The sequence below is a fragment of the Penicillium longicatenatum genome (assembly GCF_028827895.1).
Source record: "Penicillium longicatenatum strain IBT 33135 chromosome Unknown contig_2_segment0_segment0, whole genome shotgun sequence".
NCBI classification, from domain to species: Eukaryota; Fungi; Ascomycota; class Eurotiomycetes; order Eurotiales; family Aspergillaceae; genus Penicillium; species Penicillium longicatenatum.
Window position 1 is genome coordinate 1,025,418 of NW_026643120.1, and position 27,018 is coordinate 1,052,435.

Below are 27,018 nucleotides of genomic sequence, written 5' to 3' on the forward strand. Positions count from 1 at the left end.
ACGCGCATCAACAAGCTACACCGTTATCATTATATCCACCTCTCGCCTGTTCTCATAGGTCTGTCCTGTATCAGGTATGACGTGTTCTATCCACTATGAGGCGGGATACCCAATTTAGCATAGTTTACACTTTATGATCGATAAATTACTTCCGGCATGACTCGTCTTGGAACACTTGTATATCTAAAGGTCGTATACCGATGCATGTCAGCTCGTCTCCATTTGTATGAGACATGATCTGGATTGGGCTTGGGACTCGGTCTAGATACCCGAACAATGCGCGCACCAAAGATGGTGTATGTTGGCATGAGATCCACCATCCAAAATTAGAACCGCTCAATCGCCTAGCGAGAGGATGGTGATACTTTCTTGTGTATTGAGGCTGTACAGTAAGACCGGCTCGTGTCTCCAGCAGTTCGCCTGATTCCTGCATCTATGCTGATTTACAAACCAATGATTGGTACATATCCTCGCGCTCAGAATCAATTATTGCATTGGGCTGAGCAGTTCTGGGGTATTCATTATCTTTCGCATATTTTTCTTGCACATCTGCACTCTATGAATCGTTCATTGTCTCTGTTTCTATGGGGTATTCCTTTTTCTTGGTATGCACTCTGTGATTATCTTTTTGCAATCAAGGCCTGATCAACGTGATCTGTGAATGCCACTATAGTGGCATTTACTGTGCGGTATGAAGTTGCTCACTTCCATCGCTCGCTACGTTGGTATTGTTTCAATATCTATACGCATTGCACAATCCCTGCCATACCTTCCAGAGGAAGCAAACTGGAACCTCAATCAAAATCCGACAGCGACACACCCCCTCGACTACTCGGGCCAGTGGGATGGCCACGCATACAACCCTTCGCCAGAGAACTGGCGGTTCCCTTTTTACACCATATTTCTTGACAGATTTGTAAATGGTGACCCGAGTAACGATAATGCGAATGGCACACAGTGGGAACATATCTTGACCTCCAACGAGTTCCGCCATGGCGGCGACGTTCTTGGGTTAGTCGACACGTTCGATTATCTTCAGGGAATGGGGATTAAGGTGCGTCTGTTGCTTCAGGAATGCTGGATGTGGATATATATTGACCATATCTAGGGCGTTTATCTTGCTGGGACACCTTATATCAACTTCCCCTGGGCCGCGGACGGATACTCCCCACTCGACCTGACTCTACTGGATCATCACTTCGGTACGATCGAGGACTGGCGCACAATGATATCAGAGGCGCATCGACGGGGAATTTATGTTCTTTTTGATAATACCTTTGCAACGTAAGTGAGATCCATCTGCGCAACCTCCGATGTTGTCTGCTGATTATGGATAGAATGGGCGATCTTATCGGTTTTCAGGGTTTCTTGAACAAATCCGCCCCAATCAATCCCAACGAATACGACTATGTATGGAAATATGATCGGCGTTACTGGGACTTTCAACCTGGAAATGAAGTTGAGAGCGAATGCCTTTGGGAATATCCCCGATTCTGGGATGATGATGGCACCGGTCTGATCACCACAACCCTTGGTCCTGAATGTCGCAACAGTGAATTCGATCAGGTAATGTTAATTTCCTGCGATATTGAGCATAACTGACAATTACAGTATGGGGAAGTTGCCGCCTTTGGAAATTACACCGAGTGGGAAGGGCAGATAGCCAAATTCGCATTTGTACAAGATCGTCTTCGCGCATGGCGGCCGGACGTGCTGGCCAAGATCAAACACTTTTCGTGTCTAACTATCACCATGCTTGATATCGACGGATTCCGCGTAGACAAAGCTCTGCAAGTTACCCTTGACTCTCTGGGAGAATGGTCCGAGTATATGCGGGATTGCGCCAAGCAGGTGGGAAAAGAAAACTTCTACATTCCGGGGGAAATTGTGGCCGGAAACTCTTTTGGCTCACTTTATATCGGTCGAGGTCAACAGACAAATCAAACAAAATCTAATCTGACGGAAGCTTTCATGATGACGAACAAGACAGACGGATCAGAAAAGGATCTGTTCTTGAGACCTGCTGAGAGGTCCGCGTTGGACGGGGCGGCGTTCCACTACACGTTATATCGTGGTCTAAGCCGGTTTCTAGGGTTAGCTTATCCCCCTAAGCACTGTCAGACTACCTGAGCTAACATCTTCCCGCTTAGTCTAGATGGTACCTACACTGCCGAAGGCGACCCGCCAGTCAAATTTGTGGAGACCTGGAATGATCTTGTGAAAACCAACGATATGGTCAACACGAACACCGGTGAATTCGATCCTCGTCACCTGTTTGGTGTCACGAATCAGGATGTCTTCAGGTGGCCAGGGATCAAGAACGGGACTCATAAGCAGAATTTGGGTCTGTACGTCGCTTCACTGCTCATGCCTGGAATTCCCATCCTCTCCTGGGGCGAGGAACAGGACTTTTACGTCCTGGACAACCAGGCTGACAACTATGTCTTTGGTCGTGGACCCATGACATCTGCTCAGGCATGGCAGATGCATGGATGCTACAAGCTGGGGTCATCAAAATACATTGACTTCCCGCTTGACCGCTCCCTGACTGGATGTCAAGATGATTCCGTCAGTCTCGATCACCGCGATCCTTCTCACCCGGTACGAGGCCTCATCAAGATGATGTTTGAGATGCGTCAAAATTATCCTGCACTGAATGATGGCTGGTACTTGCAGCAATTGTCAAATCAGACGTATGACATTTACCTTCCAGGCAGTAATGGGACACCTACTGAGACTGGAATGTGGAATGTCATGAGGTCACGCTTTGCGAACACGCAGAATTTTGATGGTCAAGGCCAGGGGAATCAAAGCGTCTGGCTGGTGTATTCTAATGACAACAAAACAGTCGATCACCAGTTTAACTGCAGCAGCAAGGACGCTTTGATCTCGCCATTCTCTGTGGGAACAACGGTTAAAAACCTCTTTCCGCCATTCGAGGAAATGACCCTGACCAACAGCTCGACTACTCTTGGGTATGATGACTATTCTGGAGTTGGTTCCTGTTACTGACGATGAGTAGATTCGAAGGGTCTAAAGTTCCCAACGGGTGTCATCCCAACCTTACTATGCCGGCGTGGGGCTTTAAAGCCTTTGTTCCGAAAGATAAATTCGTGCGGCCTTCCCCATATATAACACGGTTCTCCCCGGGGCATGACGCTCGACTTGTGTCCCAGGAAACAAGTGGGGAGGTAATACGAATTGCCTTCGAATTCTCCCAGAAGATGAATTGCGAGGACATTACCGACTCGCTGACGATCACCTCAAAAGCACTTCACGACGAGAGTCCGCAGCTTGACACGACGTCGATCTCTTGTCAATCGATTGAAGAGACTGAAGTTGTGACATGGCCAGGGGCGCTTACTAGCATTTTCAGATACGAGGTAGACTTGGACAATGTCTTTCCAGGTGTTCACAGAGTCACGCTTAGCAACGTGACTACAGCCGATGGAAATCAATCCACAGGTGTGAGTAAATTTCATGCTACAAAGGCCGAGACATTCAAAATACTGATTGGGTATGACAGTCCGTCGACCACTTTCTTTTCCGTATCGGACAGATAAATAATCCGATGGTTTGGCCACAGTTGGCCAACTACAGCAGAACACTACTGTTCGACAACCCGTCCTCCGAGACTGACCCCTTATCAGTATTGCCACAGGCCCCTGGTGCAGACTTGTGGCGATACTCATTGGATTTTGGAGCCACTTTCAGTGCCTGGATGACCTACACCGGCTTCAACACGTCAATCCCCGGCAAAGACTGGAGCGGCACTGCGAAGCAGGCCTGGGAAGGAGAGCATATCCTTGCCCAATACTGGAGCAAGTTAACAGGAAGTAGTGCTCACTGGCAGCATGGAGACACGCAATGGGCATACAAGCCCCCACGTCGTTTCCCAAACCTATTCATCGAGGGCGAGTTCAATCAGTTTGGATATGACGCTGGCTATTCCAACAAGATGGCTCTTAGTAACGAAACTGGCGCATGGGAAATCCACTTTATGGGCGAATGGCCCGTGCAGGTCGCATTCAATGCCTGGGGATTAAACGAAGACGGCCTGCCCGACCAGACACAGGTATTTGGAGACATTGATGGAGACAATGTTTTGGATCAAGTCCCTCCAGTCACACTGCTGAGCAATGTATTCAACGTCACCATCCCGCCCCCTTCACCCTATCTTGCCTTCAAGCTGTCTGTGGATGACGGCAACCTAAAGGTCTACGCTACGCCCACTGGGTCCAGGTGGGTTCAGCTGGCCATCTTTATCGTGCTAGCGATTGTGCCTGTTACCACTGCTATAGGTGCGGTGTATATTTACCTGAAGGCATTTTACCAGGTCAAATTCAACCAAATCGGTGTCACAGAGAAAAGATCAAGCTTGGCCCCACTAGCGAGCGTCTTTCAAAAGGTGGCCCATCGATCTAATGACAGAGAATCCAATCCCAGACTTACCCTCACCCATGTGGACCCGTTCCCATCTGGGAGTGAAGGCGTCCTCGCTGCCACGGTTAACACCCGTCGACGAACAGTGCTCATTGCAACAATGGAATACGATATTGAAGACTGGGGCATTAAAATCAAAATTGGTGGGCTCGGTGTGATGGCCCAGCTAGTGGGGAAACATTTGACCCAGCATGATCTCATATGGGTGGTGCCTTGTGTTGGTGGTGTTGACTACCCCAAAGACGATCCCCGTGAGCCGATGGTGATCACAATTCTTGGGAATCAGTACCAAGTAGATGTCCAGTATCATCGGTTGCAGAACATCACGTACGTCTTATTGGACGCGCCTGTATTCCGAGCTCAGTCCAAATCAGAGCCGTACCCTGCCCGCATGGATGACCTGGACTCGGCTATATTCTACTCGAGTTGGAATCAATGCATTGCCGAAGCCATCAGGAGATTTCCGACAATCGACCTTTATCACATCAATGATTACCATGGCGGCGCTGCCCCTCTCTATCTTCTACCTCAAACTATTCCATGCTGCTTGTCTCTGCACAATGCCGAGTTCCAAGGACTCTGGCCAATGAAAACCCAAAAGCAAATTCAAGAGGTTTGCAGTGTCTACAATCTTGACCATTCATTGGTGAAGAAATATGTACAATTTGGCGAAGTGTTTAATCTGCTTCATGGAGCTGCAAACTATCTGAAAATTCACCAAAACGGATTCGGCGCTGTCGGCGTCTCCAAAAAATATGGCAAGAGATCGTACGCCAGATATCCGATTTTCTGGGGTCTCAAGGACATTGAAGCGCTACCAAATCCCGATCCATCTGACACTGCTGAGTGGGATCACCATGCAAACAACAATCTTGAAGACGTTGTCATCGATGCAGAGTTTGAGGCCAGTCGTGCAACACTGAAGAGACAAGCACAAGAATGGGCAGGGCTCAAAGTTGATCCAGAGGCCCAGCTGTTCGTTTTTGTCGGTCGTTGGTCAATGCAAAAGGGGGTTGATCTGATTGCAGACATCTTCCCCTCCATTCTAGACGCTCACTCGGAAGTCCAGTTGATGTGCATTGGTCCAGTCATTGATCTCTATGGAAGATTTGCCGCGTTGAAACTGAATCGTCTCATAGAGCTCTACCCTGGGCGGGTCTATTCCAAACCAGAGTTCACTGCACTACCGCCCTTCATATTCAGTGGCGCTGAGTTCGCCTTGATTCCTTCGCGTGATGAACCGTTTGGTCTGGTGGCCGTGGAATTCGGACGGAAAGGAGCATTGGGCGTGGGATCACGGTAAGACTGATATGATTAAAATTTACCACTAGTGCTAAGCTAATTTTCTTCAGTGTTGGTGGCCTTGGGCAAATGCCAGGATGGTGGTTCACAATGTGAGTTTTCTTTTTTCTAATATGCTCAAACTAACCCATTCTAGTGAGTCTATGACAACCAAACATTTGATCCAACAGTTCAAGATGGCCATCAACGACGCTCTGAAATCCTCCCAGGAAACACGGGCGCTCATGCGTGCACGATCCAGCAAGCAGCGCTTCCCCGTAGCACAGTGGGTTGAGGATCTAGAAATCCTACAGGCCACCTCAATCGAAAAGCACGTCAAGTACTCCAAGCACCGCGATCGCAGTTCATGGAGGTTTTCAAGTGGCAGCACCTTTGTCACAGAAAGCATTCGCATAGTCTCATCGAGCTCGAAAAGCAGTCGCGAACAGAGCCGATCACGCGGCTCCACCGTGTCTGGTCCGCCAAGCAGGCCAATTACGTCTGATATGAGACTGTCTGTACCTCGACCAGATTTTAACAACGTCCTCTCACCGACAAATCCATCTTCCAATCAGGAGATGTCAGACAATGAGCCCAGTTCTGACAATGACCCAAGACACAGGCCCTTGTCCTCCGACTCTTTTGCAGATTCGCGAATCGTCTACTCTGCGGTAAACGATGAAGAAAATCCTGAGCTCCTTCCTGGGGCCATTCAAGAGGATGGCAGTATTAGTGCCTCGCCATTTGGGACACCTTCTGTTTATTTTGCTCAATCTGGTACCAGCACACCAATTCTCAGTGCACAGTTAGAAGACGGTCTACCGGGCCGAAGAGATTTAAGGGAATCCATGATGAGTCTAGTCAGCGTCGATGGTATAGTAAAGGAGAAACAAGACTTCAACCTTCAAAAGGTTGATCCATTCTTCACGGATGTGAATAACGAGTATGCGGATAAGTTTGAGAAGAAGCTTGCGGACCTGAATGGCAAAAACTCTCAAGACCAGCTCTGCATCGAAGAATTTCTCCAGAAGAGCCAAAAGGACTGGTTCAATCGATACCGCGATGTCAAACTTGGCAAGTCACCTATCCCTTCTCCTGCTCCCTCTGTCTTTCGCATCAAGGTTCGTGAAACTGGTCAACCAGAGAGCCCGCCAAGTACTGGCTCAGGTGCGGACCCAAACACCGAGCAGTTCTCTCTCCCAAGTTACTATGTTCCGCCCAAGGGCTTGAAGCGTTTCATGTTGATGAAGCTGGGCGATTGGCCTATGTACTCCATCTTCCTCGCAATTGTGAGTTGGAAACTTACCAGATAATTTCATTACAGAGGTTAATAGCATTTTTTTAGGGTCAAATTCTCGCCTTGAACTCATACCAGATCACACTTTTGAATGGTGAAATTGGAGAGACGGCCGAGAAGCTATACATTCTGGCATCCATCTATCTTGCCTCATCGATCATATGGTGGATGGTCTTCCGTTTAGTCCCCTCAGTCTATGTGTTGACGATTCCTTTCTTGGTATGTTGACGTTTCCTTTTCTGGATTACGAGGCTGCAAGCTAACTACCTGCAGATATATGGATTTGCCTTTCTGTTTGTCGGTCTTGCTGCCATCCCTAACGGCGCTAGTCGAACATGGCTACAAAACGTGGGGATCGGCTTGTATTCGTTTGCGTCTTCGAGTGGTTCGATTTTCTTCGCCCTCAACTTTGGAGATGAAGGTATGCAAAAATCCTTGTTGGAGGTATGGAATTTATTTGACCTTCTTTTCCAGGTGGAGCGCCTCTGAAGTCTTGGATTTATAGAGCCACTGTCATCCAGGGCACTCAGCAACTGTTTATCAGCTTCCTTTGGTACTGGGGGAGCTGGATGGCAGCTCTCAATCAAAAGGGTAGCTCCCAATTCAGCCTTGTCATGACCAATCCAGGTGCTTTGCTTGGGATCGGACTCGGACTTGCCTCTCTTTTGTGGCTGTTGGGAGCCCTGGTCTTCTTTGGACTACCTTCATATTATAGACAAACACCAGGTCAAGTGCCGACATTCTACCTATCGCTCTTTCGTCGTCGCATAATCCTTGTATGTCGCTTCCTTATTTTTTTCAAGCTAACTTTTATGCTGATGCTGTATTTCGCAGTGGTTTTTCTACATGGTCTTCATATCAAATTACTGGCTGTCGGCACCTTACGGGCGAAACTGGCTCTATCTCTGGTCTAGCAAGCATGCAGACGTGTGGCAAATCGTGCTCCTTATCCTCTTCTTTTTCATCATTGTCTGGGCGGCAGCTCTCTGGGTGTTTCACGTTTTCTCCAAGAGACACGCCTGGTTTATCCCGATCTTTGCCGTTGGCCTGGGTGCTCCTCGCTGGGCCCAGATCCTGTGGGCAACCTCCAATATAGGCATGTACATTCCCTGGGCTGGTGGTCCCGTAGCCGGGGCTATTCTTGGTAGAGCATTATGGCTCTGGCTAGGAGTTTTGGATTCCCTTCAGGGTGTCGGTAAGTTTCCTGTCGCAGCGAACAAAACGTAACACAAATTGATTCACACCAATGCAGGATTTGGAATGATACTCCTCCACACAATGACTCGATTCCACGTCACCTTCACACTTCTAGCCGCACAGGTGGTCGGCTCTATAGCAACTATCCTCGCCCGCGCGACAGCACCGGATAAGTTAGGCCCTGGTGATGTTTTCCCTGATTTCTCCGCTGGCATCGTAGCCGGTTTGGAAAAGGCAGACTTCTGGGTATGCCTTCTCTTCATGCTATCCATCAACGTGCTCTGCATCTTCTTCTATCGCAAGGAACAACTCGCGAAACCTTGAACCCTATTCTGTCCTTGAACAACATTTGTGTCTTTATTTCTCTTTTTCTTTGTTTTCCTTTCTCTATCTTACATTCACTTCAAGCTGCGTGACGTATATATTACGATTGAGGGATTAATTATAGTACAGTGTGTTGCATTTGCTGAGGCGCAATATTTTGCGAAAGTCGCGCCATGTTTTGGTCTGTATATGGTGTATAGAAAGCCTACAGATTTACAAAATCTAATAGGCGCCCAAACTTAATGTTCATATTCATATGGTTCAGGATAAGCTGCGATGCTTCCAATCCCAAATCTATCTCATTCGTCTTTATCTTGAAGCCAATTTTCATTTAATTGTAGTTTTCGACGTGTGCGGAAGAATAGAAATATTATCAGCATTCTTTGCTACGACCTGAGTCGATGGCCGATACGATGCTGACATCTCCTAAGGCCTGGCTCTACAACATCATTGGTCTGTTTCCAGCCAACAGCTCGTACGGTTGGAGTTGTCTGCTTTTTTCAACGACAATTAGTGAGCAACACTACGAGCGTCTAATTACATGCATATCACAATGCTCATTGGCTAGGAAAAGCTCCATGCTAATGTATAACCTATCATCTCTTTTCCCTGCGAAATATGTACCACATCATGTGCCCTCTCAATAATATCAGGAATAATATTGAATTAGGAAAAATTCTCCACGCAATTCAAGAATATTATAGAAGCTCCAGGCGAACCAATCAAGCAGTTTGGGGTTCGTTGACGTAAGGAGATCTGACTGAGTGGGGTAAACGACATAGATAGCATTCATTGTCGGACGGTCCGACACTCCACTATCACCACTTTGGGCTTGCATTTTGAAGCCTGTTGTTAATCATATAAATCAGCGGGCTCCTGCATACTCAGTACTAGTATTTACTACAATCAACTTTTTTGTTGATAGAGAATGATTGAATTGAAGCTGGAAGATCATTCAAGCCTTCCGGCAGTCCTGCCCTGGAGGTACTGTTTCGCGTTGGTTCCACTCCTTATCTTCTTCATCTACAAAGTAAGTCTATGAACAAATTCTGTGTCTATTAAGACTTACGCACAAAAGTACACTCTGGCAACTGATATCCCTCATATCAAAGGCCTACCAGAGATCCCCGGCTCAGTGCCGGTCTTCGGCCACCTCCTCAAACTCGGAGATGACCACGCAAGTATCTGCGAGAAATGGTGGCGTCAATATGGCCACTCCGTCTTTCAGATCAAATTAGGCAACACACGGGCAGTGGTAGTTAACTCCTTTGAAGACTGCCGCAAGATGCTTCTCGGACACCAAAATGCAATTATCGACCGCCCGAAGCTATACACATTCCACGGTGTAGTAAGCAGTACTCAAGGATTCACTATTGGCTCATCTCCCTGGGACGAGTCTTGCAAAAAGAAGCGAAAAGCAGCCGGAACGGCGCTAGGAAGACCTTTCCTGCGCAGCTATCACCCCATGTTTGACCTGGAAAGCTACTGCATCCTCCGTGATCTACACCTGGACAGCAAAAATGGTGCCGTCGAGGTTAGTGTCCGACCTTATATCCAGAGATATGCTCTCAACACAACCCTCACGCTATGCTATGGTATCCGCATGGATGCCGTCTATGACGATCTCTTGCGTGAAATCCTTCACGTCGGTTCCGCCATTTCTCTCCTCCGCAGTGCATCAGAAAATCTTCAAGATTATATTCCTATTCTACGATACATGCCAAACAACGAGAAGACTGCCCGGTCAAAGGAGCTGCGGGATCGTCGCGATGCGTACTTGAATCTCCTCTTAGACAAAGTGCGAGAGATGATCAAGAAAGGAACGGATAAGCCTTGCATTTCCGCAGCTATCCTCAAAGACGAGGAGACTAAGCTCACGGGTGTCGAGGTATCCTCAATCTGTCTGTCACTGGTCTCTGGTGGATTTGAGACTATCCCTGGTACCCTCACTTCGGCTATCGGGTCGCTATCTACTCCCGAGGGACAGATCTGGCAAGATCGCGCTTACGAGGATATCAAGCGGTATTATCCTGACGTTAAGGAGGCTTGGACGAGTTGTATATCCGAGGAAAAAATCCCCTACGTGAATGCAATTATCAAGGAGGCTGGTCGCTACTATACTGTCAGCTCGATGAGTCTGCCCCGAAAGACTGTGACAGAGGTAAACTGGAACGGTGCGATCATTCCGCCGAAAACAATGATTTTGATCAACGCGCAAGCTGGAAACCATGGTAAATCTTCTAACTAGCAAATCACCAGTATAACTGCTAATATCTCACCTAGATGTGGACCACTTTGGGGCAGATGGTGGCAAGTTCGATCCGGAGAGGTGGCTCAAGTCTTTGAATCCACCAGAGGAAAAAGAGGTCAGCGGTCTGCCGCACTTGAGCTTTGGATCTGGATCTCGGGCTTGCTCCGGGCAATTCATTGCATCCAGACTACTTTATTGCGCTCTTGTTCGTCTTCTGGCGTCGTACAAGATCGTGGCTAGTGAGGATAATCCACCGAACACGGATTATGTGGAGTATAACCAATTCAAGACTGCTTTGGTTGCTATTCCCAAGGACTTTCATGTTCGGTTGATTCCTAGGGATGACAGGGTTACCTCTGATTGCTTGGACCTGGCCGAACAGAGAACTAAGGGGCACTATAAAGAGTAGAATTTTAGCATTCGTACGATTGATTTTTGTATTTGAGAATCCCTACTTGGTACTCGCTTATAGTAGAAACTTGTTGATTTGAGCTTACTGGAAATCACCTAAATCACTCTTATATACTGGACTTCGCCATTTCATTTACAACGTTTCACTCGTAGAGTAGTTACAGGGTAGGCCTGTACAATGGGAGTTTCACAAAATCCTGCGTGTTGATCTGTCCTCATGAAGCCCAGCCGGTGGTAATCACCCAGCTCACATCAGCATTGAATGAGGTGGTAGAGTCAAAGGTGTCAACGCCGCCATTGCTAGCAACGTATAGAACGTTCTCGTAATGACGGAAAAAACGTGTAGGATAACTCCAGGATCGGATAGAGTTGGTACCAGCTGAATTAAGAGAAGCCATGGGGCAGAAAGTGGCATCCTCATAGAATTGCTTCGTGCTGTCATCGGCATTGAGCAGGAGCTCGAAGTTGTAGTGGCGGATGTAGCTGCCGGGTGTATCAACGGACTCGAACGAGTAGCAACCGCTGTTACCAAGACCGGTGACAACCTTCCAGCTAGCCTGCTCTTTGAGGGTAGTGCTGCTGGATGAGGTGACGACTTGGGTATTGACAGTAGTGTCGGTGTGCGCGATGTAGCGAGTGGTGTAGCCGGATGTAGTAGCCCGCAGCGAGATGGTAGAGCCGACAGTAAGTGCCTTGCCACCGACGAGCGAGGTGGTAGCATATTTAGCAGCCACGATGTTAGCTTGAACCGAGTTCTCGACGGCATCGGTGGGGTAGCCGGAGGTCATCACGCCCTCGTAGAAAGTACCCTGGGCACCGACACTGTTGTCACCACCGATTCCAAGAATAATGGCACCCTCCTTGCTCATTGGGTTATAGCCCGATGAATCCGGGCGCACGCCGCTGTAGTACGTTGAGAGTGACCCAGACGCGGCGTTGCCGCCACGGATGGCCCACTGATCTGGCTCACCCTTGACAATGGCGCTGACGAATCGGTAAGAGATCGACGGATCACCACTGTTCTCGGTGGTGCTATAGCCAGAGAACAGGCCGTTCTCCAGATCGGCCATGATCCAAGGGCCGTCGCCGGCACCATAGCCCCAAGAGGTGCTATCGCCATAATAGATAGCCTCCATGTGACCGTTGCCGGTATCAGTGCTGCTAGTCTCGGCATTGCCATAGTCGAAGCAGCAGGCACCGTTATAGTGAGTACCATCAAGAACCGCGTACATGCCCTCTGCTTCATCGCCTGTGGCCGTGTTGGAGGCCTCATTGTTTCTGTAGCCCGTGCCGGGCGAAACAAAAACACCGTAAGCTTTGTTGCCGTTCAGCGTGACTGGGGCGCCAATTGCGCTGGCCAAGTTATCGTAGTCATTGGCCTCCGGGCCATCAAAGCCACCAGGTGGTGCTTGAGTGAGGTGGTTGCCATTGCCAGACTGGTCGTAGATGATGGTAATCAGGCAGGTTGTGTTGGCGCAGAAAGTGTCTTGGGCTGCAGCGTTTGCAACGCCTCCAGCGGTAAGTGGGACGATGGCAGTTGTGGCACTGTCTGAGCCACGTTTTACCTGGTAGAGATTACCAGAGTAAGCGCTGTATAGCGCGCGAGTGGTGCTGTGCGCCGCAATGCAAGGTGTGTTTCCTGAGGCATAGAGATCACAGGGACCTGCTAACACAAGGGTGCCCCCGGCAATGATCCCCAGCGCAAGTGCCCAAGCGCGCTGGACAATGCTCGGTCGTGAGAGCATATTTGATGACTTTGGGTTAGGGTGCTTTCAGATGGACAACCCTTTGGACCTTTGAATTCAGCGACTAGATGCTTGGTCACTGGAGTAGAGCAGGTACGTTGAATGAAATCCGCTGCGAAGTGTCTAACCTATTTATATTCTCAACAATTCAGTTGCCAAGATGTCCACCTCTTGAATTAAGTCACGCGTTGCTATAGTCGTCTGATTTCTCCTCCAATGATTAAGAATTGGGTCTACCTCACATTTTCACTAGTATAAGCGAGCATTAGCTTTGAGAGCTCGGTTAAAACCAGCGAAGTATCAAATTTCAGCCACAGTGCTTCTAAAAATATGTTGTTCAATGAGTCTGCCATTTGACGATTTGAAACTAAAAAATCGCGGGAGATTTAAATTCAAATGTTTTGTCCGAAGTCTCCTGGCTTAGACGGATCATGTTGTTCCACCCCTGATGCTCCCGAGTTCACCACTGGCTAATCAAGGGGTTTGTCCCACCGGGCTTTTTCCCATTTCTCCTCAGCGGGGGACAATTAACCGATGCACCCAATCCATTTCAATTGGAAGGAGACAAGCTTAACCGGAGTAGGATTGTGGCGCCTGAACTTAAATGTTCCTGAAGATGCGGGGCCCCGGACCCTACCCCTTCATCGGCACATTCGTCTCGAGCTGAGGAGAATTTGTTATTGGGTATTACCATGCCATCTGTAGACTAGTTTGAGCCCCGGAAATTCATGCCCCTTTCCTTTGCTTGTGGTGAACGCCATTTATTTCTTCAGTCCCGGACTTGGCAGGGCAACGCAGTCTCGTGGATCGGGTTTGAGCGTGATCACATTGCGGTATACCCTCCGTAGTGGGGCGCAAGGCGGGGAAAGGACACCAAAGGACAGCCGGCTCGGGCTACTTCCAAGGTTTTGCTAATTAATCTAGTGATCCAATTCCTATCACGACGATGGCCTTCGCCAGATAGCCGCTGAGAAGTCCGGTCATGTGCTGTTCCTAATACTCCGATATCCCCTCCACAATATTTCCCTCATCTTCCATCAGGCGAGGGGTCTTACAACTCTTGTTTCCCCTCGGGTCGGTCCGAACCGGGTCCAGTCATCTTCACGGGTCTATCACGTGTCACTGGCTTTGTCTCTTGTTCAGAAGAGAAGGGTATGCAGTACTCTCGTGACGAGATGGATTGGTAAAAGCGTAACAATAATGTTCTTTCTATTCAAACTACCAATCGACATCACTCCTGCCCATTTGCTAGCAAGATCCGACCACCATCCACACAGAGAGAGACACCATCAACATATGCCTGTTCCAATTGGTCAGTGGGAAGCAAGGCCAAATGGATACTGACTTACCCCTGCCTTGCTCACTAAGTATAACACCGTTCCAGCAATATCTTCAGCACAGCCTGCCCTCTTCGCTGGAACCTTATCAAACAAGGAGCTGAAGATGTTCCCCTCCGCGCCAACGGGATTCATGTTGCTCGGAACAACTAGTGACGCATCTAATTAATCTCCAGAAAAAATCATGGCTCAAAGGTAGACTTACATCCAGGATTAATCCCTACCACACGCACGTAAAACCGATTATATTTGGCCGCCAATAATCTTACCAGGTGGTCCGTGGCTGCTTTGCTCGTCGCATAGCTTGTCAGATCCACATTCGTCACATTGTGCATGCTTGCACAGGAACTCGTGACTACAATTACTCCTCGCCCTTCATCTCGGCCCTTGCGTCCATCGCCTATCGGCTGATCGGCAGCCGCGGCAAGTAGTGGGAGAAGAGCAATACTGAGAAAGTAATGGGCGGTGGTGTTGACGCGAAATGTATCTTCCCAGTCTTCTTGTTCAATAGACCACATTGAGGCCTGAAGTGCTTCCAGTGACGCAGTGAGAACATTGCAGGATTGTGGAGGGTCACGGCGGATGCCAGCGTTGGATATTAGCATGTCTAGGGCTTTCTCTTTTTGGGAAATTTCCTCGGCAAGTTGCTTAATGCAGTCTTTTGATGAGATATCACAGGCAATTCTGCAGGTCTATTAGTTTCAACGACAGGACTGTTGAATGTTACCAACCCTTCGGCATGTCCACCCGTTTCCTGTCCCAGTATGTTCAGTTCCTCGACTACCTCTGCGAGGGGGTCACTTGGTAGCGACACCAGGTAGACCTTAGCTCCATTTTGCACTAGTCCCTAAGACAATTCTCGTCGTCAATATTTTTCATTGGTCCTGCAATCATCTCTCACCTTGGAGATCATCAATCCTATTCCACTACTCCCACCGGTTACAACTGCAACACGCCCTTTCACATTAAACAAATCCGAAACATTAAGCGAATCCATTTCGTATATACGTAGTGAGTTCAAAACCGAATAAGTGAGGCTCGGATTTATGTGCGATGCGCTGCTATGAAAAGTGGGGAAAGCTGACCCGGCGGGCGCTGCGAACTAGCGGCGGCACGTCCGACTAGAGCTACTAGAGTAAATGGTCTCTTCAGATATTTATCTATTTACATGCTAGAAATGAATTTAGTCTTGGACAGACCTGAAACTTTTGTGCTTTTGAATCGTCTTCCACTTTCAAGGCTGCAAGGGTATCGATTACTTGCACAATGTCCGTAGCCTTCTTAGCCGATTAGACGCAGTAAGCACGAGCCTTGGATATTGGCATTCGAGCAGCTTCTAACGCCAATCAGATCCAACATCACTTTTCTAGACTTACAAAATGCGGCTACGGGTCTGGGTATACAGATACAAGATGCCCGAGAAGCAGAAGATTATTTGCATCTTCTGCAGTCCGCAGAGGCAGTTATGAGACAAATCCAAGCCGAAGATGATTACATCCACCCCGCGCTATCGCCCGTAGTAACCATTGAGCCTCGAACATTTCAGAGCCGAAAAGGGAAGACAACCCTTTGAATGCGTGGAGGTATCGTTTTGAATTTGTAGCACAGAATCCGACCAGCATGATCATCCGCGGGAAAATCATTACCATTAAAGACAACATCTCCATTAGACCTGTGCATAACTAACTTAACTAAACTAACGTAATCAACGGGCGAGCGGTTAACACGGGCGACTGGTCAATCCTACCGAAAATCGCGAACCTACGCGTACTCACCATTTTCCTTGAGAGGTCCACTTGATACCTTTGTACATCATCTATAACGGGAATGATACAATATTAGTCAATGAATGAAAGCTCATGACGCAGGATGCATATAGGGTACGAGAAGAACCGATCTCCTCAAGGGGTTAACTCTTTCATCATTTATGCCTTTCTGCTTTATTACATCGGGAATATTATCGAAGACACTGCGACTTCCAAGTGTCAGTAGCAAGTAATACAGTGCTTTCTATCCCAATCCTTGCCGGACATCGCGCTGACTTTGTACCAACCATCGTGTCTATTGAACCATTGTTTGTATTTCTTGTAGTGACAGCGGCCGCCTGGGTTGGGCGAGGAAAATACTTTCGTGCACGGGACTTGGTATATCATTCAAGTCTGTTCATGAATTTTACATCTGACGGAAACCATTAGGAAATTCAGGAACGATTTAGGCTCCCGGGAACGAGGAGTTAGTTACTAGGGCCATAGGCCCTACTGCGAGGTGCACCCTGAGGGTTGGGTCACCCTTCTCTACCCGCTGATTGGGCCCCGGTCCGACGCCCTATAACTCCGACCGCGTGGCCCATGATAACCCTCCTTGGTTCACGTCCGGTTGCCCATATATGTAGTAAAGTGATATATAACTAGGTCCTCTGTGATTTGCGAGACTTCAGACCCGATGAATCTAGTAGTGTTGGTGTAAATCAAGTCCCTATTTTGCTGCAAAAGTTTTGATGGGGTGCGGGAAATTGGGCCAGCTGGAATTGCGATCGGGCCCCAAGGCGTCATTTCAGGGTTTCGGGCGAATATCCGGACTGAGTTTATCATGGTCTACAAGGATCAGGAGGGGTAGGGAATCATTCGGGGGGTATAGATGGGAAACGGGCCCCAGTCAACATCTCAGTATTTGTGTAGTAACTTTACACCATTTCACTGTAATCTCAGAATCCGACATTCACCCATTTCACAGCATCCATCGACGTACGGTAACACTTCTCTTCTTCAACAAGAGCGTGAGGCGGACAATTTTTTTCTTTTCGTTGACCATGATGATACGAGGGGTTTCTCAAGGGATCTGTCTGCTCTGGTAGGAAAACTCTGGTGACAGTTTTCGTCGGCTGTTATTCGTAGAGAGACAGACAAATAAATAGATTCCAGCCGAGCCAGACTTCCCCGCTAATTCACGGCTTCAGGCTCAAACTCTTGTACCTTTGGATGGCTCAAAGACGGCGACTTGGAACTATCCTTTATAGGCCGTCGTAACGCCAGCATCAGGCAAATTGACAATTTGCCAAGGATGTTCAACTAATGACCTCCAAGTTCGCCATAGCCTACCGCATTGCAAGCATTTTAAGATGTTGCTGAACACACAGATATCAATTACACGAGTTCAATGTTTGGAGTGAAAGAAGCTTGAGCTTGTGATTATTGGAGGTTACATACAGCACTTAGACCATTTAGACCGCTTCTTACTTCCACAACCTTGAAATGAAATAATCCAAGAAACTGACCACACTGATGGGACTCTTCAGAAGTTCAAATTGGTCTTGAGGGAGCTAATATTTCCTCTCATCCAGATACAGCTTTCTTGTCTTCCTCTCTTGTTTTCCTATCCTCGACCTCCAGTGTCCATTACTGATTGAGCTCTTGCTTCTTCGGTAGTAAATTCAAATTTCTGTTCGAAGAGAAGCTATTGGATAAGTAGTAGTGATGCAGATTCTGAAAAAGATGAATATATGATGGATATCATGGCTAAGCAGGCAACTAGCTATCTATAAACCATACAACAGACTCGCCTGAGATGTGCAGAAGATCTGCCTGCCAGAGAAAACCCTTAAGAAATCAATTGAAAAGAGAGCTATGTTCTCCATATCCGGAGCCCCCTTTATATGCATAGATTCCAACCTCGCCTCTGCATTAAGGATTCCGACCTCATCTTATCCTGCGAGATAAGACGACCGGGTACGCTTACTGAATGACTTTGATGCAGACCTTGCCGATGTGGGCACCCGAAGTCATATACTCAAAGGCCTTGATGGTCTCCTCCTGGGAAAAGCCAAATTCCTTGTTGACCGGCAGACGAAGACCTTTGCGGGAGACAAATCGGACAAGCTCCTGCAAAAGCTGGGTAGATCCAACGACCACACCACGGACCACAGCTCCCTTGGAAAGAGCAAGACTAGCGACATCAGGCATTTCCTTGGCCTGCGAGAGGAACCCGATCACGGACACGTTGCCGCCCATTTTAACGGAGTTGATGCTCTCAGCGATAGTTCCGGATCCACCATTCTCGAGGACATAGTCGACACCACCATTAGTGAGTCTCAAGACCTCCTTGGACCACTCAGGGTGGGTCTTGTAGTTGACAGTGTAGTCTGCCCCGTACTTCTCCTTCACAAATGCGAGTTTCTCGTCGCTGGAGGATGTCACAACCGTGATGGCTCCGGCGGCCTTCGCCAAAATCAATCCTGTGATAGAAACACCACCGGTTCCTAGAAATCGAACAATTATTATTAGCCTTTGCTATGCTATATAGAAATTATTAGGCTATATTCATTACCTTGACATAGTACAATTTGGCCGGGTCTCAATGGAACATTGCCGTAGAGGGCATTCCACGCGGTCACGCCTGTGCAGACTAGGGTAGACCACTCCGAGAAGCTCTGGGGTGAGTCCTTAGGAACCTGGACTACAGCTGCAGCAGGAACGGTAAGGTATTCACGGAGGACACCATCAACAGGGGCGCCAAGGCCATTGTCCCAGTTCATCTGCTGGCCATAAAGATTGGTAGGGTCGAAGGTGCTGATGACGTGGTCACCCTTGGAGACATTCTTAACACCCTCACCGACCTCGACGATGACACCAGCAGCGTCAGAGCAAGGGACAACGTTCTCCTTCACAGGAAACGGGTAACCAGAGAGCGCGACACCAACATCACGATAATTCAGAGACACAGCGTGAATCTTGATCAAAACTTCATGTTTGGCGGGTACGGGGATGGCCTCCTTGAAAGCCCTGTAGTTTTGGATCGAATTGCGCTCTCCGGAGAGGCGGATGACGGTTTGTTGCGACATGATTAGGTTGTAATCAATTTCAATGTGCGGGTGAAAACAAAGAGTTCACCACAGCGCCCGCGGTTTATATGTATTTGCATTAGTTCTTTGCGATTTTCGCGTTCAGAAGCATGGTTGCAAATTTTGTGGGTGCAGATAGTTGTTGATGTCATCATAATGCCATCCATACGTTTTTCTCCAAATGTGTTCCGACATACGTGGAGTAACAGCACTTGAGGAACTATCCGCACAATAATCAAATTTCAAGAGCTTGACCTCTGATACGACTTGGAGAATCGTTTCAGTGCATTGTGGTGGTTGATCCCCAAATCCCTAAACAGCCCCACTTCCCAATCACAATCTTGCTTAGTAATTAGGAGACTTTCACCCGACACGACGCAAATCTCAACGAATGAGACATCTCCCCAATGGAAAGAATTGGAGAGTCTCAAGGAGAATCGCCCCACCTACTGTTGCAATTGCCTACTCGTGCTTGAAGTCTTTGGATCGATCACAGGGCATTGTCTGATCATTATTTTTTCTAGTATTTGTCATAACCAGGGGTATCTTCATAGGAAGATGGTAGGTAAGTCTGGCCACGGAGGACATTTAAGATGGAATGTAAGCAGAACAAGCATTAAACGTATGATAAAAATCAATTTGTCCTTGTTGATCCTAGAATTTAGCTTTCTTCTGAGATGTGATAACCATCCCGGCCCCAGGCTAAACGGGTGCATGCTCGTCTGTCTAAGGAAATCGTTTGCCCCACTTTCATCCAAGTGGGGAATCGGATTCTCCAAATTTGGAGAGTAAGGTTTGATAGCATCTCCACCGGGCTCATGCCAAGAACTGGACGTACACGGAGTAGTCAAGTAACTGTTTCAAGGAGTTGGAAATGAGGGTTCAGGGAGTCTAGATAAAACACATCGGAGTATTCGATAGCTAGAGTCCCGTCTGTCAAGCTGCTATCTACCAAATCTCGTGTTGCTCAAGGTACTCAAAAATGTCTCAGCAGCCTGAACACGTCATCCGGTTGACTCTTCAGTTGAAGAAGCGGGAAGAAATGACTGATGCGCAATTTCTCCATCACTGTACTAACGTGCATGGTCTTTTAGTTAGTCCCTGGCTACGTCGCCATATGGTCATAAAAGGGGCCCAGGTATGTAGAATCAACCCGTCAAGGCCTTTGAATGGTCATCTTATATTTTCGTGTTTCGACGTAGTACCATCAACCACCCCAATATCGCGCCGAAGCTACCAAATTGTGGAAAGATCTAGGAGCTGATTCTATCTCGGATTAGGATGGCCATGTGCAGCTATATGTGCCCTCCCTGGACTGCATCGCAAACGCCCTCGATGACCCATTTTACAAGGATGTTGTGATTGCCGACGAGGACAATTCCATTTGGGCGAAGTATTGGATGTGGACTGTAGAATATGGAGAGCGTGTTATGGTGAACTGTGAGGTGGTGGAGAACCCTCCTCTCACCGGACGCGTGAACCTCTGAATCATCGGCTCGAGCTGTCTCAAGTAGTAGGAATAGCTAAGGGCGAGCGCGTTGGTATTGAAATTCCGCTATCGTAGAAAGACCGCTTAATTTGGTAACAGTGTCTATTTATGTGGTAGTGAGACACTTGTTGTATTCTCATATGGCCCGATAAGTGATATTTTCTTTAATAAACAGTCAGATCCGGCATCACCGGCCCCTAGACGATGTCTGTCTATATTCGACCAAGACGTCCCCTATCATTCTTATGAACGATAAGGGGGAGTTGCCCTGCATTATATGTGACCACACACCAATAATCTGATCCGGTAACAGAGAGAGACGTATATTCTTGTCCAACGTGGGATCATTAAGAGATGATAACCCCTCGTAAACAACCTCTTGGATCCAGTCAAAGAGCCGAACTTCATGGTCTAGAAACAATGAGCCATTCAACGTACGTTCCACGAAAAGCACTTGAAAAAGGGAAAGGAAAGGGGCCAACAAACCTGTCAAGGGTGTTTCTTCCATCGTGTCTAGTGCACGACGAAGCCACTTCTCAAGGAAAATAGAGGAGCCTAAGCCGCAAAGGGTAGCCTCGATACTCCAAAGAACTGCCTGGTTGTGTTTGAAATATTGGATCCCAATTTTGACCAATGTCGCAAGGAGATTGGTTGCATGATAAGCAGCTAAAAGGGTGTTCCAGTTACGAGCCACAGACAGAGATGTTCGAAGGTCTTCAGCAATCTCGGCGGGTGCCCAAGTAGACATCTTTTGAGATCGAAAGCCGTCAGAACAATTGCTGACATAGGCAAGACTGAGAAGAGCGGTAGATGTGAAAGGCAGGGGACCATTGGGATCTAGAGGTTCCAGGTTTGATTCTGGTGTTCGCTGCCAGCAGGAGGTCCATCTATCCAAAGCGGTGCTTTGGTCCAGTGAGCATTAGTATGAAGGCTGTTAATATGCCAAACTAAGGAGGAGTCTATCATGAAGACATACACAAAAGTATCTTCGCATCCAGTAAACGAAGCCAATGTTGGAATGCCAGAGATGCAGCGTCGAGCGCAAACAATCTTTTGGAGTATTCCGTGAATTAAGACATAATTGGCGACAGGCGAGAAGCCGTGGCGCTTCGGTTGATAGACAGGGGATAGCAAAGATTCCAGAGTATCATGAAACAGCCCTTGTTCATGTAGAGTATTTTGTTGCAGTAGATTCCAGGTAGCTGCATCTGGCGCTGTCCATTCCGGACAAGAGCACGGAAGCTTTAAGTTAACTTCATCGCACCAAAGCCTGGGAGGTGTATCATAGGTGATGCTTTGGAGTCCTAGGAAACAAAATGCCAACAATTTTGTACGTCGTGATGACTCTCCTTCGGCCCATTTTTCCCAGTCAGGACGTTCCAACATTTGCATGTTTTCTTTTAGGCCGCTCAATTGTAAGGTCTGAGAAAGTAAGCTTTGTAATATGCAGGCTTCAGTCTTCATACTGGTGTCACTTTGCCATGTTGCGAATTGCGCGAGGCAAAGTAAGCAACGCACTTCGTCGATTAACGGTGATTTCAATGAGGTTTCGTTACAGGATGAAGGCACAGACTGTCTTGTTTCAGACCTTGTTCGGTTTTTCTGGCGATCAAATAGCAACGCCTTCGAAAAGTTGAACAATTCTCTTGCTGCAGTAGTCTCAAATCTGTCTTGTGCTCCCACTGCCATCATAGCTAAGCAAAGTTCTTGTGAACATGACTCCAGCTTGAACGTTGGGGGATGGGTGAATGGGTAAAGGGCATAAAACCCCGTGAAATATCCAGCCAGATAACGAGTCAATGCATTGCTTGACGGCAACGTAGGATGGGGTGTAATTGTATCTAGCTGCCCCAGCGATAAGAGTAGTCTGGAGCGATCAGAGAGCGTAACGCTAGGTACCGAAAAATGGGGGGTAATCTGAGTGGCTATAGAGGCGTCAGGCACTGGCCGGGGTGACCTATGGGGCGCACAAAGATACTCACTTAGGGAGAGTTGGGGAGAAGGGAAGATAGTGGGACACCCATGCACAGAAGGTCCATGGCTGTTCCCACCTGCAAAAATATACTGGGTGGGGTCCTCCCGATGTACTTGGCTTTTTAGCAGGCGAATCGCTTGGAGATCATTCAAAAAAGGAAACATTGATGGCTCACCACTTCGTTCGAATACTGTCTCTGTTGCAGGTGATGCAGAATGATTACCGAGTGGAGTAAATGATGGGCTAATTCCAGTCAGCTGTTTGATACATAAGGATGGGATCAGATAGGCCTCGTTCCACAGTGATGCGCAAATGCCCATGCACTCACGGAAGAGAGGATTCGAAGTGTGCGCTAGCGCCCAAAGAATGAGGAGATTGATCAGGGAAGATCTCGATATTTTGCTGAGCTTCTGCTGCGCTGATGAGTACACCACCACTAGTTGCACGCGGTGGATTATCTTGGTCCATAAGGCATTGATCAGTGCCATTCAAAGGCTCTGTCGGTGAATCATTACGCCGCTCCAAGTGACACGAAACGCGCTCATGGCGGCGCAAGAGGTCACGACGAGTGAATGAAGCACCGCAGTGACATGAGAAAGGCCTTTCATTGGTGTCTAACAGAGCCTGCTTTAGTATAGTCATAATTACAAGGGTAGGGATATAACACGAACGTCGTCTTGTGTGGCGTTGCAAGTGCTCCAACCTGCGAAACATTCTCTGGCAGTAAATGCAACTAAACTCTCTCCCATCATCGGAGCTACTCAGATGTGTATTTGACATTGAGAAATAACGAGAATGAGGACTGGCAACCCTGACAGTTGGCGTTACCGAGGATACCTAGAAGCACCGTCCCGAGTCGACAATGGAGACTAGCTTAGTAATGATCTAACATCGGAAGCCTGAGGCAGCATATTGTTGTCGGTGCAATCTCATGAATACTGCTTGAATGCCAGAACTAGTATCTCCGAATACGCGGATTACAAATTTAGCATAGCATAACATAATTCACTACCGAGTGGATCAGCGACGCGAAAACGCGTCAAATAATTAGAACTATGCCACCAATTCGTACTCAATCCTCGCAAAATCGCACGGAGCAAGAGGATGGGATCTTATTAGCTGTTCAGTCTATTAAGAAGAGGAATCACCTCAATGCCTCAAGAACGTACACCCTTAGATCATGTTGTAGCTTCAAATATTTACTTTTGACATTCCGCAGAAATGCCACAAGCTCTTCTCCACCCCGCTCCTTCGCGTGATTTGATGCGGACTTTCTGTGACCGTCACGATCCTGCACTCTCGCACCAGCAAGGACTAAAAACCGTATAGCGGGTCTAGACGAGCTCTGCATAGCCAAATGTAAAGGTTTTTCTCCGAATTCATTTAGTCCATTTATGTCTTCTCCTGCTATGAGTGACCAATTGATAGTATCCACATCCCCATTAAAAGCTATAGCATAGATCTCTTGAATATTTTCCATTTTCTAGCTGCCTTTAAACTATATAAATAATTAAGCTAAAAATATAGTCACTGAATTCGATAATGAATATTCGTAGATGGGTATAGGTTCAAAATAAAAAGAGCGCACTAGATAATGGTTATTATATAGTTTTGGATATTCTCGCCTATCCTATATTAATATTCTACTATAAACTATACCCTTTATTAAAGCGTCTAACTAATAAGAGATACCCTAGTAGCATTTTAAGCGCTTGGAGTATACCACTAAAATTCTAGATATTAACGCTTTTATAATTTAATTAAGTATAGAGATCTTTTTTTTTTTAGAAATACCTAGCTTCTATCATGAAGTAGTGAGTCTATTCTTATTCGGCGCTTAATAATAGATATTAAGGAATCTCACCACCTCTCGAGGGGAGAGTATTTTTCTGAGCGCAGCGCGCCGGAGACCAGCTTCTTGCAACCAGCCTTGAGCTCCTTGGTGCTAAAAACCACAATGAAAGGAAAAGCTTTTGTTGTGGGATCCCCCTTCCCACCCAGTCAAGGCCATATTGGCCGCCCTGCCTAACCATTTTGCGCAATATATGCTATGGATGATTAGGACTCAATCTTCCAATAAACCAGCCTGGCTTCGATCATATTTTGCTAGGGAGTTCCACCACGGACTTGGTCTTTAGCGTTGAAAGGAGTTCTCTGCAAGCAACAAAATCACTCATTTTGGATTCAATTACATTCTACTCCGTTGAGATTCTTCTTGCTCTACGACATGCCATTTCGCGGTCAGGCCAATTAAAATTATCATTTTGAAATATTTGATACACATACATATGCCTACCAGAAGACGTATTCACTTTGAAAGCGACGATGAATACGACAGTGACAGTGACAGTTCCGTTCGGTCGAGCTACACTCGTCGTAGAACACGAAGTGAGCCAGTTTCGCAGAAACAAAAGAGGAAACAGGTATCTTCGAAAAAACACCGCACCGGAGCTGATGCGAAGATCAAGGAGCTTGAGCGTCAGCTTCGGAAATTGAAAATGGAAAGATCTGTCTCCACTGAACAAACCGATTTGCTACATCAAGCCAAAAAGAATCCAAAGGCTAGACGACGAGCTACACGAGGCCGCACTATTTAGGTTATGGGGCGGGTAGAGCGTCCCGGAACCTATCGTTGATTCTGTTTCAACTGTTTTGAGCAGGTCTCGAACAGATTGTCGTTGAGACATAGATGGTCCTGGTGCAGGACGTTGTTATTACTTTAGTTGTTGACGATTTCATATTTCATCTTGCGAACAGAATGTATATTTGATCATTGTTTAAGAAGACGCCCATCACTAGACAGTTTAAGCGGGATTATTATATAGCAGCTACCCTCGACGGAGCCATCGTCGCTCGTATCATTCTCAGCTTCATCCAGCCCATGTTTTGCGCGATACGCAGATTCCATTTCATGGGCCTTCTGGTATAGCACCCTATCGCCTTCCAAGGCAGGGCCTTTAGTAATGCGACGGATGAAAGCTCTTCCTTCCAAAGTGAAAACACCATCTTTCCACTTCGCCAGAGTTCGAGTCTGTGGATAAAGCGCACCCTTTTCGGGTTTTATCAAGCTCAAAGCATCCGTGCTACTCTCATCATCCTCTTCAACCTTCCAACCGACCCCGACAAAATCATCAACATGCTTTCTCTCATACTTCCACCACTCATCCGGAAGGTCGTTCCTTTTCCCTGTCACTTTAGCTGTGCCGCGAGTCTTGCTCGTCAAAATTCGCTCCACACGACTGGGGTTGTAGCTTTTATATGAACCAGCCCGGATGCGAAATATTGGTGTTCCACGATCGCCATAACGAACGAATGTCTGGGAGTCAGTTCCCTTAGGCCACCAGTGCAATACTTTGGCCGACGACAAACGGCGCTGCTCTTTCATTGCCCTGGCTTCTAAAGCATCCAGCCCTGTCGGTTGATTTTCATTATCATCGAGATCTGAAGATATGTCTGATCTATTATCCGCACCAACTTGACCAGAATGACCAGGCTCGTTGCTGACTATGCTGGTTTCATCTGTATCCATGTCGACTTTTGGGTCCGGAGTGCCAATCTCTCTCTCAGCCCAGACTGAACTAATATTCCACGTCTTAGGGAGATTATGGCGTCTGTTGAAGTGTTTTAAAAGATACTGTGTATTATGAAAAGCATTCCAAGCATCTTCAGGGGAGCCTCTCTCCTTTGCCTTCAAGTGTTCTTCTCCCCAAGTCCGGCACAGGTCAACATAACCGCGCTGGGGCATAGTCCCAATGTCAATGTCATTCACGTCATGCTTGTCATTGGCGGCACGAATCTGTTGATTCAATCTCTCGAAAAATGCCTCACACTGATCATATTGAGGCTCGGAGGATGTGAAAAAATCTCCCATCATATTATACGCTTTGTCCGTTTCGCTTTTGATAATATTCTTGACCCAGCGGCCCACTGGGTCTGGCTGGTGTTCCATCGGAGCATCTTGCTCTGATGCATTTTCCAAGTCAGGGTCTGTTTCATCATTTGATTGATAGCCATCGCTCAACTCTCCTGGCGCAAAGTCATCTTTGTGGGTTGGGCTTCGCTTGTTCTGGCGTTGCTTTTGTTGAGCCCTATGTTCTGCATCGGCAGACGACTCGCCCTTCGGAGATTCCGAGCCAGATGCATCGTCGGAGGTGTTTGCTCTGTCAGAAATTGGGTCTGTATTTCACGGGCGCTTTTTTGGGCGTTCTTCTTTTTGCCTTTGGCCACGCTCTTCTTCTTCCCTTTAGCCATGGTAAAACTGATGTCTTCAAATGGAATAGCACAGCCAGACCGTGGCAGGTCATGATATGCTTATATACGTAGTCCAAGGTCCAGAAATAATTCATTTTCTATTACGGGTGATGCAGCGTCGGAACAGTCGCAACTCTAAAATGGTGTCGCAGCCCTAAAATTGTGTCGCAGACCTAAAAT

At 47.4% G+C, this 27,018-nt stretch overlaps 8 protein-coding genes across 8 annotated transcripts; 3 read left to right on the forward strand and 5 right to left on the reverse strand.

Moving 5' to 3' along the window:
• Nucleotides 1–691: 691 nt before the first annotated feature.
• On the forward strand, nucleotides 692–8,542 carry N7484_002907 (uncharacterized protein; the record flags this gene model as incomplete). Its single annotated transcript, XM_057113327.1, has 14 exons — nucleotides 692–1,054; nucleotides 1,109–1,284; nucleotides 1,338–1,566; nucleotides 1,612–2,093; nucleotides 2,151–2,975; nucleotides 3,023–3,467; nucleotides 3,527–5,742; nucleotides 5,796–5,837; nucleotides 5,882–7,013; nucleotides 7,070–7,240; nucleotides 7,295–7,442; nucleotides 7,496–7,797; nucleotides 7,856–8,216; nucleotides 8,274–8,542. 14 exons carry the CDS (start codon nucleotides 692–694, stop codon nucleotides 8,540–8,542), a joined length of 7,161 nt encoding a protein of 2,386 aa, XP_056973467.1.
• A 928-nt stretch (nucleotides 8,543–9,470) lies between these two features.
• Nucleotides 9,471–11,202, forward strand: N7484_002908 (cytochrome P450; the record flags this gene model as incomplete). The annotated part of the gene is made up of 3 exons (XM_057113328.1): nucleotides 9,471–9,572; nucleotides 9,621–10,773; nucleotides 10,826–11,202. 3 exons carry the CDS (start codon nucleotides 9,471–9,473, stop codon nucleotides 11,200–11,202), a joined length of 1,632 nt encoding a protein of 543 aa, XP_056973468.1.
• Nucleotides 11,203–11,419: 217 nt separating this feature from the next.
• Nucleotides 11,420–12,949, reverse strand: N7484_002909 (alpha-L-arabinofuranosidase B; the record flags this gene model as incomplete). The annotated part of the gene is made up of 1 exon (XM_057113329.1): nucleotides 11,420–12,949. The coding sequence occupies one exon, from the start codon at nucleotides 12,947–12,949 to the stop codon at nucleotides 11,420–11,422; it is 1,530 nt and encodes a 509-aa protein (XP_056973469.1).
• Nucleotides 12,950–14,180: 1,231 nt separating this feature from the next.
• On the reverse strand, nucleotides 14,181–15,283 carry N7484_002910 (SDR family NAD(P)-dependent oxidoreductase; the record flags this gene model as incomplete). The annotated part of the gene is made up of 5 exons (XM_057113330.1): nucleotides 14,181–14,249; nucleotides 14,299–14,435; nucleotides 14,492–14,970; nucleotides 15,018–15,133; nucleotides 15,188–15,283. 5 exons carry the CDS (start codon nucleotides 15,281–15,283, stop codon nucleotides 14,181–14,183), a joined length of 897 nt encoding a protein of 298 aa, XP_056973470.1.
• A 2,734-nt stretch (nucleotides 15,284–18,017) lies between these two features.
• On the reverse strand, nucleotides 18,018–19,123 carry N7484_002911 (zinc-dependent alcohol dehydrogenase family protein; the record flags this gene model as incomplete). The annotated part of the gene is made up of 2 exons (XM_057113331.1): nucleotides 18,018–18,541; nucleotides 18,610–19,123. The coding sequence occupies 2 exons, from the start codon at nucleotides 19,121–19,123 to the stop codon at nucleotides 18,018–18,020; spliced, it is 1,038 nt and encodes a 345-aa protein (XP_056973471.1).
• Nucleotides 19,124–20,105: 982 nt separating this feature from the next.
• Nucleotides 20,106–20,610, forward strand: N7484_002912 (EthD domain-containing protein; the record flags this gene model as incomplete). The annotated part of the gene is made up of 2 exons (XM_057113332.1): nucleotides 20,106–20,261; nucleotides 20,404–20,610. The coding sequence occupies 2 exons, from the start codon at nucleotides 20,106–20,108 to the stop codon at nucleotides 20,608–20,610; spliced, it is 363 nt and encodes a 120-aa protein (XP_056973472.1).
• A 189-nt stretch (nucleotides 20,611–20,799) lies between these two features.
• N7484_002913 (uncharacterized protein) lies at nucleotides 20,800–23,229 on the reverse strand (the record flags this gene model as incomplete). Its single annotated transcript, XM_057113333.1, has 5 exons — nucleotides 20,800–21,023; nucleotides 21,099–21,514; nucleotides 21,589–22,503; nucleotides 22,595–22,663; nucleotides 22,916–23,229. The coding sequence occupies 5 exons, from the start codon at nucleotides 23,227–23,229 to the stop codon at nucleotides 20,800–20,802; spliced, it is 1,938 nt and encodes a 645-aa protein (XP_056973473.1).
• A 2,128-nt stretch (nucleotides 23,230–25,357) lies between these two features.
• N7484_002914 (uncharacterized protein) lies at nucleotides 25,358–26,838 on the reverse strand (the record flags this gene model as incomplete). The annotated part of the gene is given in 2 exon segments (XM_057113334.1): nucleotides 25,358–26,763; nucleotides 26,775–26,838. The coding sequence occupies 2 exon segments, from the start codon at nucleotides 26,836–26,838 to the stop codon at nucleotides 25,358–25,360; spliced, it is 1,470 nt and encodes a 489-aa protein (XP_056973474.1).
• Nucleotides 26,839–27,018: the final 180 nt, after the last annotated feature.